We start from the raw sequence: 18,706 nt of genomic DNA on the forward strand, positions 1-18,706 counted from the left end.
ACTGCTTATATACAATCGGAAACACGTGCTTTCGGCATATTTTACATCCGCTCTTAATAAATGAAAATCGGCCTGGCTTCAAGAAATATAATTAAATAAAAATAGAAAAACGTCAACAGCAATACTAGGAATAGTGTTAAAGGCCGTTACCAAGTGTTAATTAACATATTAAAGCCTATCCTGTGCTGTAATAAGAAAAAGAGAGTTTTAAAAAAGTTACACATTTTGTGGGTTGCTTGGGTTGAATTTTGAGCACCCACAAAAATGGGCTGGTCACGCTCATGCTGGGATGTATATAAAGTTAGGCTCAAAAATGGAACTTCCATTTTATGCAATTTAATGGAAACTTTTCAAGAGAAACTCAATTCATCGTAGTAGCTATATCGCGTTTACTTTTTCTCCTGCTCTTTTCGGGCTATGCAGTGATAATATTTGCAGAGGTGCACAGGTAGGGGTCCAATCTGGCAGTGACAGCACTTGGAAATGGACCCGAGCCATCAACGCCGTTGCTGACTGAGGGAAATGCAAAGAGACTTTTACCTTGAGCACCTTTGGATAAAAAAAGGTCATCTTAAAAAAGGATGTGGGGAACAAGATGGACATGCATTGTAAATGCGTCAAGATTTTAAAACAACAACAACCTTGGCAAGGACGAGTGCTGTTATTTCAGCCATTAAAGATAACAAAGCGCTTAGGGTTTATCTTTTATACAAACATGGTTACACTATAACAAATTCAATGAACATCCATTATCCTCCAAAAGGTTACAAGCTATCTGGAGCATATAATAACTGACATTTTGTAAAATGGACTGGTCATCCGTAAGCCATACAAAGAGCTCGTTCTCAAAAGAAGTTTAGATACTGTAATTAGTGAAAGCATCAACAGTAAAGTCCAACACGGCATTTCGATTAATGATATGTTTGTTGAGTATGAATTAAGAAGCAAAATCGAATGTCTTCTGATGCTAAGCCGGTGGCCATTTTGAGGATTTGTGTCAAGGGATAACATTGATGTTGTCCTATTAACATACGGTTTACCTGATTTCTGAATTAAATGATAAGTCATTGACTAGGGCCTGAGCAGCATCTACATCACCATCCTTTGACACCAGATGTTAAAATTGCCTCCCCAGAAATAGTCAAAAACAGGTCAATATTGCTTAACTCATATTTTAAAAACACAGAATTTCACATTTTACCTAGTAAGTTCCTATGCAGCATGATATGCTTAGGACATTCTTTGGGTTGACTCCTGCTTTAAGGATATTGATAAGTAACAAATACGTTTATAGAGTTTTAAATATTGGACTCAAACGAAAGAGATAGCATCGGATGCCATTTTAAGATATTGACTATAATACCTCACTGTTGTTTGTTGTTTTGACTCTAATGCACTGTTTACATCATTGTCATTATTGGCCAATCATTTTGCTGTTCTTTGATACCCACACCCTTTAGGGCAGATCTTTCTTTTTAATCTTGGAGACTTAATAAAAATAAATGACTTAGGGAAGGGCTTCTAGAAGAAGTAGGAATTTCTTAGCTGAAGTTTGGGCTCTTCCCTGTTCTCCCTGCAAGTTCAAAATCCATTGATGTGTTCTATTCTTATTTTGAGTGTGTACTAGACTATAAACTCATCAGTAACAGAGAAAAATGTGTTGCATAACAATACTACAAATTATATATGTTATTATTTGGGTTTAAATAGATTTACATTGAATTAGCTTAAAAAAAAAAAAAAAAACGAAAAGTGCATTGTCGTCATTGTAAGGTAATCAACTTTGGGACAGCATCCTACTTCCCCCCTTTCCTTTCTCTCTGACACCCCACACGGCCTGAAAAAGTACAGCATTTCTACTCACTGCTAGTATTGACACTTTAGCACAGACTGCTTTCCCCAGCAAGGGACCAAGTCCTGTTCCACCAAGCAACCCAAAAAGGTTCTGTTTGAGCCAGCAAGCAAGAAAGTCCTGCATAGCTAGGGACAAAAGTTCTGATTAGACCAGAGAGCGACCGAGTTCTGTTCCAGCAAGCAACAGAGCAAGTCGCATATTGCCCGGGACCTCAAAGCGACTCTCGGGACAAAGAAAGTACCATGGGTTCAACGCACTGCAGCCAGTGAATCTGGTCCCTGACTTGAAGACTCCGCACTGCAGACCCGCTCAGCCGGCGATGACAGTCAACACATTAACGCACAGAAACTAAATTTCATCACAATGGTTCCAGGTATTGTTGGGTGTGATTAAAGAGAAAAAAGAAAAAACTAAAATAAGCCCAGTTGTCTAAAGTTTCATCTACCGTAAAAATTAAGCCAACTACATTGTTTCCTATCCTAATTGTGTTAGCCAAAATCCCAGTTTTTAATTCATTTTGTTTTGTTCTATTCAGTTTTTATCTGTGGATGATTTGTAAAGAAACTGTTGTGTAGCCAATCCTTCAAGATAAATTATATGGTTGTCTTCAGTTTTCCTGATGAAGTTGTCCAAAAAATGTACGTGGTGCTCCTAAAAACCGAGTTGAGTTTTATTGAATAAACTTGTCTTCTCAGTTTAATTGGTCAATGGATAATTTGTTCAAATAATTTATTGACTACCTTAATTTGCTACATTATGTTAGGCAGAGGCTGAGCCACATTGTGATCGTCTGACATGAGTGTGGGGCTGCAACACATGATTCGTTTGAAATTGTTTTGATTATAATCCAACGATTATTTTTCGGATCGTTTAATACAAAAAAACCTGACATTAGCAATTGTGAGGATATTACTTATTTGATTGGGTAAAGGTAACAAACAATAAAAAAAAATCATTAAAGAAAAGTAAACACCATACTAGAACACAAAATGAACAATCGGCATGGTCTATTTTTTTAAACAAGAAAAACATTATAAGTGTGAATGGGAATCTGGCAGCACACGGCTACAACAAATAGGCAGGAAGCAATCTTCACCTAGGTCATTCCTTTCTATACACTTAATATTCCATATGTATCTCTCCTGTTCATTGTCCGAGGTAGAGAATCAAATATTAAGGGGGATTTATGCATGTGTTCCGCTGCACCACTGTTGCATGTTTTACATAAAGATGATGCGGCAGCGTGGCTTTAAATATTCATCATTCCTGGGCCATACTGGAGTATCGGGAGGAAATCTTCTCAGGGCTGAAATGCTATGATAGACATCTATGCTCACAAAATGGTTATATTTAATAATAACCGCCACCCTGCGGAATTTGCGGGTTTTATCTAGTGCTGCAATGCCACGTGGTAAGTTGATGTGTGCTCGTGTAAAGGAGCACAGAAGAAGTTTTCACATTTGGTATGTAAACCTTCGTTACAGACTAGCCTAATTGTCGCTTAATTTAATTATGTTGTAATTATCGAAACCATTGATGCCATACAAAAAAGAAAAATGAAAATGCCTTTTTTTCACAATCAGAATATTGCACATAAATCTCAGATTTTCTTCAAATTGTGTGGCGTACCTAATCGTGCGGTGTGCCCTGTGTGTCATGTACAGTGGTGGATACCGACCAGTTTGGTTGATTTAAGTAAATTTAACTAAAGAGTTAAAATACTTTAAATAATAAAAGCAGCTTTAAAACATCATTACATGAAAGTTGACCCCTTCTAAAAATATGCTTTGTGGGGCACTTCTATTCTAAACACAGAAATCTGTTTGTAGAAAATCAATGAATAGAAACATTTAGGCTTCAGCTAATGACCAATCAGGGTTCACTTACTTTTTCAAGCAAATCCATAATCCACAACCTGAGCATTTGTGATATCACCTTTATTTAACAACATTCTCAAAATGGCCACCCCAAGAGATGGATACAACTATTATAGAAACACAAAATTATTGTTTAGACTACTATGTACCCAAACAATTGATTAATGTATTCTGTTTAAAATATTGGACACCAGCAAAGGAGAATGCATAAGATGCAAATTTTTATTCAGACTATTATTGTGTACTGTTGTTTGCAGTTTAGGTTATTATAAACTGTTCACAGCATTGTAACTTTGAGGCAGTCATGTCGCTGTTCTTTGATATTCACACGTTTTAGGGCCAATCTGCTTTAGTAACTTAGAAGATTTAATTTTAAAAAAGGGTTTAGAGGAGGGCCTTTAGAACAGGTTGGAATTTATTATCTGAAGGCTCTCTCCCCTGTTCTTTTTGCAATAGATGTCTTCTCTCCTTATTTTGAGTGCCTGGCAAACTATGAACTCAGTTACTTTATAGCTTTAACTATGACAGCACTATTAAAAAAGTACAAAATAAAAAAAAATTTAAAATGTGAGGGTTTAGGTTGTTAATGGAGGTCAGCGTGTGCTTACTATCTTGTGACTTTGATCCCTGCAGATGCCAATTCCTCAACTCTCGGGTGTTGGAAAGACATGAGAACGCTACTTCCGAACATCTGCTCTCAGTGAGAAGCACCACCTCTTGGCATGTATGTGAAGGTGAAAACAGATGTTGGCTCCCACCCACCTATGCGGATAAACATTCGAGACATCTAGTTTTGACACACATGCACAAACGAAATGGTGATTTAAACAGTGTTGAATGAAAAGTTGTATAATTGAGATGAACTAAGAATCAGTGCAGTGAGGCGCACTCAGTAAAATTATATTGAAAAATAGTTTGGATCAGCATCCTATTTAGTATATACCAAGCTCCTGCATATTTGATCAAGATTCATCCATAGTTTGATATGTACCATAATATATAATTGGCTTTTATCTGACATAATCACTCATTGCATTCACGCAATTTCTATATATACTGGAGATATAAATTAGAGAACAATTTACAAACAATTGAATAATCTTGAAAACATGCAATTTTCACTGCTCAACCGCTTAAGGACATTTTTTTGTGTCTATACTATGCTACAACATCCCTTTTTCACAAAATGTATAAGGCATTTCAACATAAAAACGTTTTTTTTTGCCAAAAATGGACTGATCAAATCCAGCACTTTTCCTTGATTATCTGTAACCCCTACTTAACTGGCCTTCTAACAGCCAGTTTCACTGACTTTGCGAGATGCTTAAGGCCTCCAGTAGCAAGCTGTGCAGATTAAAACGAAAGGGATGACCATATCAGCCAGAGAAAGACAAGTTGATCATTCCAAGACTGCAATTTCAAGAATATTGAATCTTTACAAAACTGCAAAAGCATTCAAGTCACCCAAGAAGGCTGGTTGTTCACAGAAGACAAAGGCCAGAGAGGACTGGTCAATGCAGATGATGTCAATGGGTAATCATTTCCACACTGCTGCTGGAATTGCTTGCCAGATCAGTGCTGAACCTGGTAAGGATCTTTCTCAACATACAGCGTAATGCTGTTTAAGAGCATTTGAACTGAAGGCCCACACTGCAGTGAACAAACCTCTCATTAGCAACAACAAAAAATAATCAAAAAGCTAGACACAACCTTGTTGAGGAGCATGTTGTGTGGACCGGTTCCAGAGTTCACTTCAGTGATGATTTTTTTTTTACTTTATTTAGGTCTGATGGGGAGCATTATGTTTATGCGACACTTTGAAGAAAGACTAAACAAAGTGTGTAAAAAAGCGAATGAAAGGTCCATGAGGAAGTGTCACGGTTTGGGTCATGTCTTCTGCAGCAGGAGTTGAGCCTCTTGTACAGCAACATGGCCAAGTGAATGCAAATGTGTATTGGAACTTTCTTCAACAGCACATGGTTCCTCATCTGTGTATATTGCCCAATCAGCTTGTCGTCTTCATGCAGGACAATGTGCCATGTCGCACAGCAAAAAGGTTTAAGAATTTCCTTGAAGGTGAAAACATTTAATTAATGGCATGGCCTGCCCAGAGTCCGAACCCAATAGAAAGCCTTGATGAAAAATTCTTGATGACAAATTTATGGTCCAGAAACCGAATACAATTACCGTACTATGGCGGTGGCTGGAAGAAGAATGGACCAAAATCACACCAGAGCAGTGGGAGAGATGCTATCCTGTGGTCGCAGATGTGCTAAAGTCATTCACAGCAGAGGCCACAACTAATTGATGTAACTTTTTTTTCCATGCCAAAGTCATTGTTGTTCTCCAATTTTGATCAGTGTGTTCTCTAAATTTGATCAGTGTGTTTTCTGGGAAAAAAAAAAAAAAAAAAAAAAAAAAAAGTGTGAAATGCCTCGAGTCATTTAAAAAAAGGGCTCTAGTACATTGTTTTTCAACCTTTTTTGAGCCAGGCCACTTTTTTTACAATGGAAACATTTTGCAGCACACCAATAACCAAAAATGTTATAAAATGACACTGAACAGTATGTTTAATGACAATGTAATTGATAATACCCCCAGTTTTTACAACACTGGCACTTGACAATATCATAATATTTGCAGAAAATGATCCATAAATGTTTAATCAAATTTTAAATTTTAAAAAGTGACATTGGATAATTTCTCACGGCACACCTGACGGTCTCTCGCGGCACACTAGTGTGTCGCGGGACAGTGGTTGAAAATCACTGCTCTAATACCGTGATATAGACACAATAAAATATCATTTAACGGTAGAAAAGTGAAGATGGTATTATTTCAAAATTATTCATATTCTATAAGTTGTTTTGTTCTCCAATATATGTAAAGGAGGTTGGTGCATTTAGAGTCTACAAGCAAAAATATATGGAGCATTTATGCCCACACATGTCCAAACAGAGCAGGACACAGTTACAACCCCTACGCTTCTTGGAAAAAAGAAAATCAGATTGAAGGCAGCAGCAGTCACAAAATTTCTGCCCACCTGTCCAAGCCTACGTGGAATCCTTCCGAAGGAGATCGCCCCTGCCCACTGGCTACGAGCCGCATCTGACAGCAGTGAAGAAGCCAGTGACCCGTGACGCTATTCTTGCTTACTCTCCTCTTGTCACTCACAAGAAGAAAGGTCTTCCTTCTACAGGACCCCCAGAAGAAACAAAGACCACCACTATTCTCTTGGGTGTTTGACTCACAAGAAGCTATGGAAAATAAAAAAACTTAGGTTGTATATCTTGAAATGCACCCAAAAGCAACTGCTAACCAAACAAAGGCACTCAACTCTTGCATTAATATAAAGGAGGACACTCCAGGCTCCAAAGTGTACCACTAATGCCTGTCCGAGCCAAACCCCCAATTGATTAGACAAGCAAACAAAAAGCGATAGGATTGAGCGGTTCTTACCCGGAAGTAAGTTATTAGACTAATAACAGTGATATATGACGTGACGTTAATCAGCCAGATTGCAAAAATAAATCATAAATAGACGCGATATTTGGTCACCTGGAGCAATATAAGTGAATAAGTATCAAGTTCCTCATTATAATCTAAATATTTTTCCTTACAACTTTGTCGTTGCTTCTCTCTCCCTCTTTGGAATGTGCGCATGGCACTGGAGAACTTGGCCATGATCAGTCACATTGCTCAGGAAAATTCATTTGGGACTATTTTAGGGGGTAAGGTTACATCCAGTTTCACAGATCCTATAGTTCAAATGCAACTCCAAACATGAGGGTTGAAAAAAAGTAAGATATAATCATGTAGGGGCTCTGTATAAATACGTACCCCAAAATAAAGTATTAACAACAACGACAAAAGTCAAACTCAGATTTGATTACAGATAAGTTTTGGAATGTATCATATATGATAAACAATGGGACATTGCAAATGCAATTTAAATTGTTTCATGTTATCATCAATGTATAACAGTCACATCAATGTCACTTAAGTCTTGATAGTAGGCAGTGTATCTCGATTGTAAATTGCTCTATGCTTATGAATAACCTATATTTTATGTTGACAATATCCGTGTATTATTTGTTCTTGCAACATCCATTGCAGCCTGGTCATCCTGGAAAGGGGATCACCTCATGTGCGGTCCCTCTTAAGGTTTCTTAATTTTCCTCAAGTTGAGGTTTTTGAGTTTTTCCTTGCCCTCATGTAGATTTTAGATCAGGAGATGTAGTAATAATAGTCTGTGGTTTGCAATAATCTGTGGTCTGTGCAGCCCTTTGAGACTCTTTGTGATTAAGGGTGTCACAAATAAACATGACTTGACTTGGCATTTTCTATAAAAAAATGCAAAACATTGTTCTGAGACCGACTGTATGCATTCCTCCTGCAGTAAACATACACTGCTGTCCAACAGATGCTCCTTCTATTTTTAAGTTTTCTGCAAACATGCCGTTGTGATGCAGCACAACAACTTCCATAGAGGAGATTTCCTCCAGGATTATAGATCAAAATGGGTCTTTTTTGTGTCCCTCCCAGTTACAGCCATTGTTTCACTTTCGCTATTCCAGGTTACACAAGCTTGAAAATGCTCTGAATCTTGATAGCAAACTGTAAAACTCGGAAGAGATAGATAGATAGATAGATACTTTATTCCTCCCCGAAGGGAAATTCACATTTCCAGCAGCATCCCTGAGCTGAGAACAATACAATAATAAAGCAAAAAGAATACAATATACAAATACCCAGTGTGACGTGCAAATGCCCACTGTAGCGTGTTATATAGAATATCTAAATAGTGCTACACAGAATACATATTGCAATCAAATTCGGTAATATGCGATGTAGGTGGTGTGGTTTAATGTGGGCTTTTACTCTGCCGGGTAGAGTTAAAGAGCCTCATGGCATGAGGAAGAAAAGATCTCTTCAGTCTGTCCGTAGTATAAGACAGTGACAGCAGTCTGTCGCTGAAACTGCTCTTCTGTCTGGAGATAATGCTGTGTAGTGGATGTGATGGATTGTCCATGATTGACCGCAGCTTTTCCAGTGCCCGTCTCTCAGCTACTGTTGTTAGGCTGTCCAGCTCTTTGCTCACAACAGAGCTCGCTTTCCTAGCCAGTTTATTGAGACGAGAGGCATCCTTCTTCTTGATGCTGCCTCCCCAACACGAAGGATGCTTTGTCCAATTTCAAACTGTGATGAACATGAGGCTGCCTGCATAGGCTTGCACTTATCTGGTTCAAATGAGTTTTAGTTCTTCGCGCATTTCACAGATTCCCAAGACGGAAAACACACATGCCCTTTCATGCCTGAGGGGGAACGTTTGATTAATAGTGTTACAGCCTTGGTAAAAGTAAAATCATTATTTTTGGGGTTATTTTTTTCTAGTCAAAGATCTAAAAATTATAGCAATGGGCCTCAAATATCGAGTTACTGTGTATTGTTTTATTATGAACCTCCGAACAATTGGAATGTTTTAGGAGACATCCAAAATCAAAAACTAAAAGAAATAAACAATTAACTACGTAAACTGCATTGAAACATGACAATATTTAATATATATTTGACCATCCATTTTCACTTTTATTCAATAATTTTTCTATATAATTTTATAGTAATTTTGCAAAAACCAACTCATTACGTTACTACATTTAATCTAATCTAAAGAGACTGACAAAATATGCACATATTCCATTTAGGAAGTTAATTTTCTGAAGAGAATTCCTAAATGAAAAGGAATCTAAACAATTCATCGTTTATCCAAATGGATATTGATGACTCGATTAGCTGTTGTACTATGCATATTTTTTGTGTTTGTAAAGAAATAAAAGAATGGCTACACTGATTGATTCTCCCAAAAAGTCAATCAAGAAACAATACAATACATCTAAACACATTCCCCATTGCTTGATGGATTGTTTGAAGGACTTTGATGCGACTGAAAAAAGATTGATCATTTATCAGAATTTTGCAACCAGAATACAAGGCGACAATGATGCACACATCACGTTCCAATCCACAGAGATCCTAACTGCCATCTTACATTATTATTGATTTTGAACACAGAGACACCGCACAGCATCAATATTTGACGCCAATACAGGCTAAAGAATATTGGCTGGCGTGTGCCACACCGGCCAGCCACGTGAAATATTAATAGCACAAAGCAATGCACAGAGTATACTTTGAAACACAGTCGCGATAGAGATATGAATGAATTCCCTCCCGAGTGACAATCTTCCTCCACATCTCTGTAGGTTCGATCCCCACTTGCTGTGCTCTGGGGCATGACTGTCAGTCCTGCTACTCCACAAATGAGTAGGAAACTGGTGCAGGAGGCAATTGATATTCAGAAACACTGTTTTGGGTTCAAGAGAAGGAATGAGGGCAGAAGACTAGAATGGAATGGGTGTAGGGTGGTCAAAAGACAAACCGTGTACTGCATATAAAACCTGTGCTAGGCTCTTGATACTTCAAAGATATTTTAATCATTGGGCCATTGGGTAAAGTAATCACTTTGTTCCAATTGCCTTTAATTTAAGGCCAGAAAACTCATTTGACATGGAAGGGTGCAATCAAAATGAAGGGGAATCAATCACCTTAATAAGGAGGCATAGAAACGTGACACCCTGTTGCTAAAGGTGAATTAGAAGCAGGAAGAAGATACTAAAAGTAGAAATGCGAAATGTTCTCCAGAATTTTAATCAAGATACCAGCAGGAGGAAGAGCAATCAGATGTTAACACTTCAAATAATCACATACACTATGACAACACAGTAACATGAAAGCACAGTGGATCTTTTGATTGTCAACTCACCAAAGTTTGCTGGTACTGCAGCGTCCGGTTCTCTTTCTTGCCCTTCACCATGGCCGCTATATCCTCGTTAGGACAATGCACCCAGAAACCCCTTCAGAGCCTGTTAGTAAATTAGCACACACCTCCTGCAGCCATGCCGTGTGCTAGGAGTAACAGGTCTCACAAAGAGCGGATCCACATTGCGGATCATGACGCCAGGCGACATAGTCCGTGTGTGAGAGGCAACAGATTCAGGTCCTGCCGCACCGCTGCCTAACACCACCTCCCCCACCAACTCTCAGCCTCTGTGTGATGCTGCACAAGTGGCAATATGTGCATGCTTTATGTGCCTGACTCCCTGGCTAGGGTTTTTTAAGAGATGTATTTCGTGCGAAATGGATACAGTGTAGATGTCAAACCACAAAGAAAATTGAAATTCAACGTATGGTATGAATCGATCATTTGCTTTGTCGACGGGTCAACAATTTTTAACCTGCATCTACATTTGAAGCTTCTTATGGACTAACTATTTCTCAGTAACATTCACACTGTGGTTCAAATTACATATGCAGCCAAAGATACCCTTGGGCAGACTAACGAAAGTGTGGTTGCCAGTCCACGCCTACGATACACTACTGAAGTGTATGAAACACAAGCAAGACCCATAAATCGTTGGAGATACCCGCACATTTCGCAATTTGATCACACAGGAAGTTAAAAAACAGTTGTTTTTTCCATGTAGGCTCAAACTGAGAGGTAGTCTCATCCAAACTGTGTTGCCTCCCAATAAACAAGGTTTTGCGCCTTGTAGAGCCGTGAAAATCATTCCTCACTGGCGGCACCAGAAAAGCGGCTGCCTCGAAATTTTCAACGCATGAAAGACTGCGTAAAAGATCAAACCAATCCAGATAACGCAACATACGTAGGAAAGCTAATCTTAATTGGGCTTGTGGCAAGACTCCTTGATGACCACACATAAAAAGTTTTTCTATCATCAAGTTTAACGATAGATGGTTTGCCCATTTAAGTGATGTGCATTTATCTCTATTTAACTCTCTTTAAGTGTCAAATGACACAAGGCTGTTTTTGCTTGCAGAGTACTCCCCCAGATGAATCATGCTGGACTCATGGCTGAAGTCAATCGATGTTATCCATTTGTAAACACTCTAAAATTCATGCAAACTGGAGGAAAAGTAAACAGCGGTTGTGACGGATGCTGAGAATAGATACCAGATACTATTCTCTTGCTCATCAGCAGTTTTGAATAAGTCTTCCTGGCAATTATAAGGATTAATTTAACACATCATGTCAGTTACCACATAGAACTGCGGAAACAAACCAGGAAATCAGCATGGATATTCAATTACTACAAGATAAAGGAGAGTAGGGAAACAAACATTACTGCCAATGCATTTAAAAAAGGACACTTATGCAAGATATACCGTACACAGAGGCTACTTACAAAATGTGGGTTGGATTTGTGATTTCGGATTAACTTTCAGGCTAAACCTAAAATGCATTGTAACCTTCACAGGTATATCAATGGAACTTATTGTCGTGGTTGCCATGGCACCCAATTGGCTGCGCCCGTGTGTGTCACAGTTGCCATGGTGCTCAATTGGCCCTGCCCGTGTGGCGTCAGCTGCGGCTCGTTGAGGGATTGGCTTTCTGTCTATATAAAGCTCAGCGCTCTCTTGCTTCGGTGTTCAGCCCGTCAAATTAACTTCTGCCCCACAAGACGTGGGTTCTGACTCGGTCCTCTTTGCTGTTGGTATTTCAACTCCGGTATTCATTCCATCTGTTTTTGTCCTGTTTGTTACTTTCTCCAGTTTTTGTTTCCGTCTAGTTTCTCCTGTTTATTTTCGTTATCCTGATTCATTATCGATCTTCGGTCTCTGGTTTCCTGTCCTTCCACTCCAGACCGGCTTCCTAACGTGCATGATTCCCAATTACCCGTAAAATAAAAGGCTTGTGTGAGAATGTCACGTGATTGGGTCCTGTTTCTGTCCTGGTTTTGACACCTCTCTGTACAGAGAAGCCCTATGTGCTTCAGTTATCGCTGGTTCACTCCTTAGCAGGAAAAAAAACATTGAAAATTGTTTAATCAAAAAAAAAAAGAAAAAAAGATGAAATAAAGAAATTAAACATATGTTTTCTGCACCCCGGAGGAACGTTTTGGGCAGGAAGATACAAGCTGATTGGCCATTCAATGTAAAAAAAAAAAGAAAGAAAAAAAACACCAAAGATTCCCGCACCACCAAGGACGTTTCGGGCAGGCAAGATTCAAGCTGATTGGCCAGCACCCCTTGACTTGAACTCTCTGATGCCGATTGGCCAATTCATGTCATAGCATCTTTCATACTGTATCGTAACAGTCCCTACACATGCTCTACGTTCCTTCTGCATCTTGTTGAGAAGAGTTTGTGTCCCGTGCCTTGGTCATGCCGTCTAAAGGATGCTTATGCAGAACCCTCTCTTTCTCTTACCTGCATATCTCTCTCTCTTCTTTTTTCTCTCCCTCTCTCTCCTCTCAGTCGGTAAGTCACCAAGTCCCTTCAATAAAGGCGCCCTCCAAAAAAACGATTAATTTAAATGAGGGTATACCTTTCTCTTTTCTCCTCACACTGAGGTTTTTGAGTTGTTCCTTGCCCGCATGCTGGTTTAAGATCAGGTAATTGTGTAATTTTGTAATTGTAATCCTGTGCAGTCCTTTGAGACATTTTTGTGATTAAAGGCTATATAAATAAATGTGACTTGACTTGACCTTTCGAATTCCATTTTTGACAGGATCAAATTTATGGCTCCTATTCTTGTTGTTAAAAAATAATTCTAATGTGTTTCATGGATCTGTGAATCAATCAACATCCTGAGCCCTACACATCCTAACAGACTATTTCACAATAACGAAACACTAAATAAGGATTTTTTTGTTAACAGCTCAGATGCTGTCACGTTATAAATATTGGATTGATAATTTTGGGTTTCTTGTAAGTAGTGTCTACAAATTCCACTGGTCAGGCTGATTTTAACATTTTTCAAAGGAAAAATTAGGACTTTTATTGGATATATTTAAAAGATTATTCTGAACAACTATTTGGTGGTTCAAGGTAACAGTTACTGTTCACCTGACTCTAACAACTGTTAAAAAACCTTTCTATGTGTTGAATTAAATGGCAGCTAATTCATTAGGGTACCACATACTAACAATCAGGTTGAAATAGTTTTAATTTCGTTCTGTGATCCTAAAATAGGTCTACCATGCTTTAAGCACTTACCCAGTCTTTTCCAGAACTTATTTCCAATATATTTATAATATCTGCATGACTCCGAAAACTCGATGCTCAACCTTTCCTAGTTAGCCTCAAAATGTACTTTTGCTTTTGCACCCTTTTTTACAACTTATACACGAGATGTAGTTTGATGATTTACCTGGGTTTCTTCCTGGGCTTTGTAAGACTGGTGAACCACAATGCTCTTCAAGTCACCCCAACCAGGCTATCAATAATAATGGCTGTCCACCATTCCCTGCACCCGATGATGGGTTTCACTGAAAAATGTTATCTATCTTCTCATTTATCATCCTTCCGCCACTTTCCATTGACTGATATTTTCTCAGGTGAATTTATGCTAACGCCTGTCCTCTCACTGACCACCCATCCTACCAACCTGTGGAAACACTGTCTTGTGTTGTCTTTTATTTATGAACAATAGATTAAAATATTTAGATGTGTATGTGTTTCCGTGCTTAGGGAATAAAGTATATTTTACAAACATGTGGTCTGCTCATTGGCATCATCCTTTATACACAGAGAGATGTTAAGGTTTGCCATTCTTGCTCATGAATGCTTAGATGGGGCATGACAAATAAAAGCTAACATTTGAGGACCATATCATTTTCTTGGGACGATATTTATTGAACCGAGCAAATGTCATGCCACAGAAAAAAATAGACCACAAAATTTAGTTACACTAGAATAATCAATCAGACGACACTATTTGTTATAAAGATTCTAAATATTCTGTGCCTTATTATAATCATTTTCTGATTTCTATTGAAGTAGTTGCACATCTTTGTCTTGTTTCCTCTTCACCTCTTTGCGCTAGGCATTGGAGAGCTCGACCAAGATCAGTCGCATGGTTCAGAATGGTTAAAGGGCTTTTGTGATTCTTTAGGCATCTGATCTAGGGCAGGACATAGTTTTGTATTGTATGTTATTATATTTTTGTCGCCCTTCAGCATGTGTGTTTGTGCTTGAAAAATGATTTAATTAAGATTGATTTGGATTGAACGCAAAAGAGTGTTTTAATCGCAACACAATTTGTTACTTTCTGTACTACACGTACACAAACTGACATTCAATATTCATTGGACAGTTGAGCAAAACATCAACTCAAACAAATAGTAGAAACTGTAGTTGGCACTAACTATCCATCCATCCATGATCTGCACCGCTTATCCTCAGTAGGGTCGCAGGGGTGCTGGAGCCCGTTCCAGCTATCTTCGGGCAATGGGCAGGGGACACCCTGAACTGGTTGCCAGCCAGTCGCAGGGCACACAGGGACAGACAATTTTCTCGCTCATTCACACCTAGGGACAATTTGGACCGGCCAATTAACCTAACATGCATGTTTTTGGAATGTGGGAGGAAACTGGAGTGCTAGCTTCAACATACATTTTTAACCTTTTCACTCATGGATGAAGCACTCCATAAACTACACAATAGTACACATGTTAATAAACACATCTTCATAATAATGTCACAGAAGAATGAGTTATTCATTTCGGAATTGTGGAAGAATATTACTCAAATACAGAAAGTCTTACAAAAACATTCTTTTGAAAAATAAAGACTTGACAAAATATTGCCAGCAGTCAATTTCACACTTGCAAGCAAGGAACCTGAGAGACCCGAATGATTCCCATGCAGCCAGTTGGACACTTTAACTTCTAAATAAGGGTGTTCCTTTTAAAGTGTGTTGCAGGGTGTATTTGCTTAGAGCAGTGCCACCAATTCCGTTTAACAATGTGACTGATTGAGGCACTGCAGCCACAACAAGACATTTTGTGTTAAACGTTATGATAGCGACTGGAGTGTGTTGCAGTGAGTCGGCACAGGGTTGCCCATGCCATGTGATTGAACATGGACACCCAAACAAATTAGATTTGCACTTATTATTGTTATTGTTGTTATTAATAATATTATTGTTGCTATTGTTGAAAGAACCGTTCAAACATGGTCTGTGAAAATAATTGTCAGACATGAAACACATCCAGTCCAGAAAACGTTGGGGACCACTGAAACAAATGTAGCAGGAAGTTTCTCAATCTACTGTGGTCCACCGCTGTCCACGATCACTCCGAGTGACATGTTGCACATTTTTTTCTTAAACTAATCTATGGATTGCGTGTGTTCTGAACCGTAAACATTCATCTGAACGGATCACAGATCAGTAATGATCTTTTGCACCACTATTCACAAATCTTGACCTGCTTGTGCTGTATTTCTTCATATACAGATCAATAAAAGCCATCTCTCAGGGACCCATTACTTTCCATCATCCAGCAATATCTAGAAAGGGGTTCCATGAGTGGTATTGCATGTTGTTTGCAATGTAGAAAAACAGTAATAATTGTCTGGGCTGAGTATTGTTGCCATTATTAGACATAAAAGAGGATAATGTTAATCAGACAGCCATTAAGCAATCTATTGAAAACTGTCGCTTCTTCTTTGGTACATTTCAAAAGGAGTTTACACCATGTGACAAGGAGCTGGAGGCTCATTTCAAAGGAGAGGAGTGGGATGCGCAGTTGGCAGAGAAGCGATATGTTCTAAGCGTAAGACCCTAGGCCTGTTAAAGGACGTGACGTTAGTTACACCTGAAGAATGAAGATCATAGGTGTGGTGCTACAAGGATTTGGAAAAAAATGAAACAGAAAGGTCACTAAAGGAATTTGTTCAACGATTTTAAAAATAGGATAGGGATGACAATTATTTTTCCCTGTATTCATTGTCAGGTATGCAAAGTCTTTTACGGCACAAGGAGCCTTTGAGCCATTAATATGTCACAAAGCAAAGGATGCAACGTCACCGCCACCAAGTTTGTTTTTCAACAAAAATATGAAAGCCTCAAGTGATGCAATGGTTATGGTACGATGTGGTACTCAAAATTGCTTTCCCCCACTATCAGTATTGTCACGCTGCCCGACACTGGCTCTCTTTTGAAGTGCGGGATGACCCTTCACACCAAAGAAACAACAGCGACCAAAAGATGAAGATGCTGAATCATATCAGGAGTCTTGTACTGCTACTTGTACCCAGGGAAAGAAACAACAGTGACCAAAAGATGAAGATGCTGAATCATATCAGGAGTCTTGTACTGCTACTTGTACCCAGGGAAACTAGTACTATCTGTTTCACATGGGGGAGAAAGCCCCTACCCCCAAGAAAAAGTCATGGAGGCCCAGGAGCTTAAGGGATCCGTGAACTGGCTAGGAACTTTGTGCTTTTTTAAATCTTTTTCAAATGTATCCGTAATAATAATAATTATTATCATAAAAATGACATCAGGTGGAACCCAAACCCTAACCCTAACCCTAACCCTAACCCTTTTCAAGGCACTGAGGCCAAGAGGATACTCTAGATCTTTCCTCAGGCAAGTCCGTAAAACATTTTTAACCACAGGGCAACGGGACACACAGAAAATCATCCCCCTAATAAGCACCTACTCAGCATTTAGCCAAATTGCTAATAGAAAAATTAAACAAAATATAAACCAGACACTACAGAACACAGACATAATCCAAGATTACAAAATCATCTCAGCCTTTAAAAGAAAAAAAAACCTCAAAGATTACTTAGTAAAAAATAAATTACCGGAAATCAACATAACATTTGCATTCTACAAACAAGCCACCACAGTTAGGAACACCGTCACCAACACAAACTACCTAATTAAACAAACACTCACACCTAATACGGAAAACTGTATATATGTCATAAAGTGTAAACACTGTGACATTGAATATATAGGCCGGCTGTGTTTGTTGGACTGTATCAGGAATGGGTGCTTGCTCTGTCCACTCCATGCGTCGACCCGGTATTGCAGTACCTCCGGGAACGGTGCATTCGCAATGATCGCAGCAAGGCTTTAGTGCTAGAACCTTAGCTTGGCCTTTTGGCTGAGAGTAAGTGTCCCGGCTCCTAGGCTTTGTAGCGTATTATGAACTGACCGATAACGGATAATGGATAATGAATAACGAAGATAGAACAATAACCCTTAAAAACCCCAAAACCCCCATATAGGAGAGACAGGAAATTCAATCAGATGTAGATTAGCACAACACATTTATAACATCAGAAACAGCAGGGAAACAGACACACACTTAGTAGCCCACTTCCTACACCATGGACTACAGGCACTAGAAATATGGGGCCTACACACAAACAGCAATTGGACACAAGAAGAAAGACGCAAGGCAGAAAAACACTGGATAATAAAACTCAACACTCTCTTTCCAAATGGACTAAACAAACGCATGTAAAACAAGAAAAGCTCCAGTATCCTGAATGGCCAGTGCAAAAACTTACTTTCCCAAGGGCCTCAGATTTAGGGGATCTTGGGAAAGAAAGATTGCTTCCTAACCTAACCATAACCCTGTTAGTGGTTCAAAGAATTGCGTTGCAGTCAACCACTCTGGTCTTTTGTTCACATCAGGGTATAACAACCAAATTGGCTGCACAAAGTAGGAACGCACTTAATCAGAACAAGCACTTAGATTAGGTTTAATACACCACAGTACTAATAAAAACGTATATCCAACTCGTATCACATTAAGACCGTCTGGTAGCATTTGCCCTTGAACAAACAAGTTGAGCACGGAGCCCATTTTTGAGGGTTTTTTTTTTTTAATGAAACGAGTGGGACGAAACACACTCACCTTTCCCCGGGGTGACTCTTCTCCCGGCTCTTTCAAATCGTCAGCTGCGTCGCTTCATTGCACCTCGCGCAGGGAAGAAACAAGTTGAGCCGAGGACGCGCGCAGCCACAGGTTGCATGCGGCTCCCCCAAATTGATAACGTGAACCGGCTGCAAATGACACGCGTGGAAGATGTCGCTGAATATCACCCACTGCCCCCCTCAAAATTGCACAATCCATTCAGTGAGTGTGAA

General features: G+C 39.1%; 2 protein-coding genes across 8 annotated transcripts in view; both read right to left on the bottom strand.

Annotated features, from left to right (window-relative positions):
* The window catches only part of LOC148374475 (uncharacterized), a 224,943-nt gene extending 207,165 nt beyond the window's left edge, over positions 1-17,778 (bottom strand). For both annotated transcript variants that reach the window (XM_088337048.1, XM_088337047.1), the window contains exon 1: positions 17,697-17,778. The gene's annotated coding sequence lies outside the window, so the exon portion shown is untranslated. The remainder of the gene's footprint in view (positions 1-17,696) is intronic.
* The window catches only part of clcn2a (chloride channel, voltage-sensitive 2a), an 89,272-nt gene extending 70,571 nt beyond the window's left edge, over positions 1-18,701 (bottom strand). For 5 of the 6 annotated variants that reach the window (XM_088337044.1, XM_088337043.1, XM_088337040.1 and 2 more), the window contains exon 1: positions 10,556-10,810. In XM_088337044.1, the coding sequence (XP_088193170.1) occupies positions 10,556-10,606 (51 nt within the window). In that variant the 5' untranslated portion in view covers positions 10,607-10,810. Of the gene's footprint in view, positions 1-10,555; positions 10,811-18,473 lie in introns of those variants that run through there. The other variant, XM_088337045.1, reaches the window with a different exon arrangement.
* Between the last annotated feature and the right edge of the window lie 5 nt (positions 18,702-18,706).

The sequence above is a fragment of the Urocampus carinirostris genome, chromosome 1, assembly GCF_059441175.1.
Source record: "Urocampus carinirostris isolate Australia breed hairy pipefish chromosome 1, RoL_Ucar_1.0, whole genome shotgun sequence".
Classification (NCBI taxonomy): domain Eukaryota; kingdom Metazoa; phylum Chordata; class Actinopteri; order Syngnathiformes; family Syngnathidae; genus Urocampus; species Urocampus carinirostris.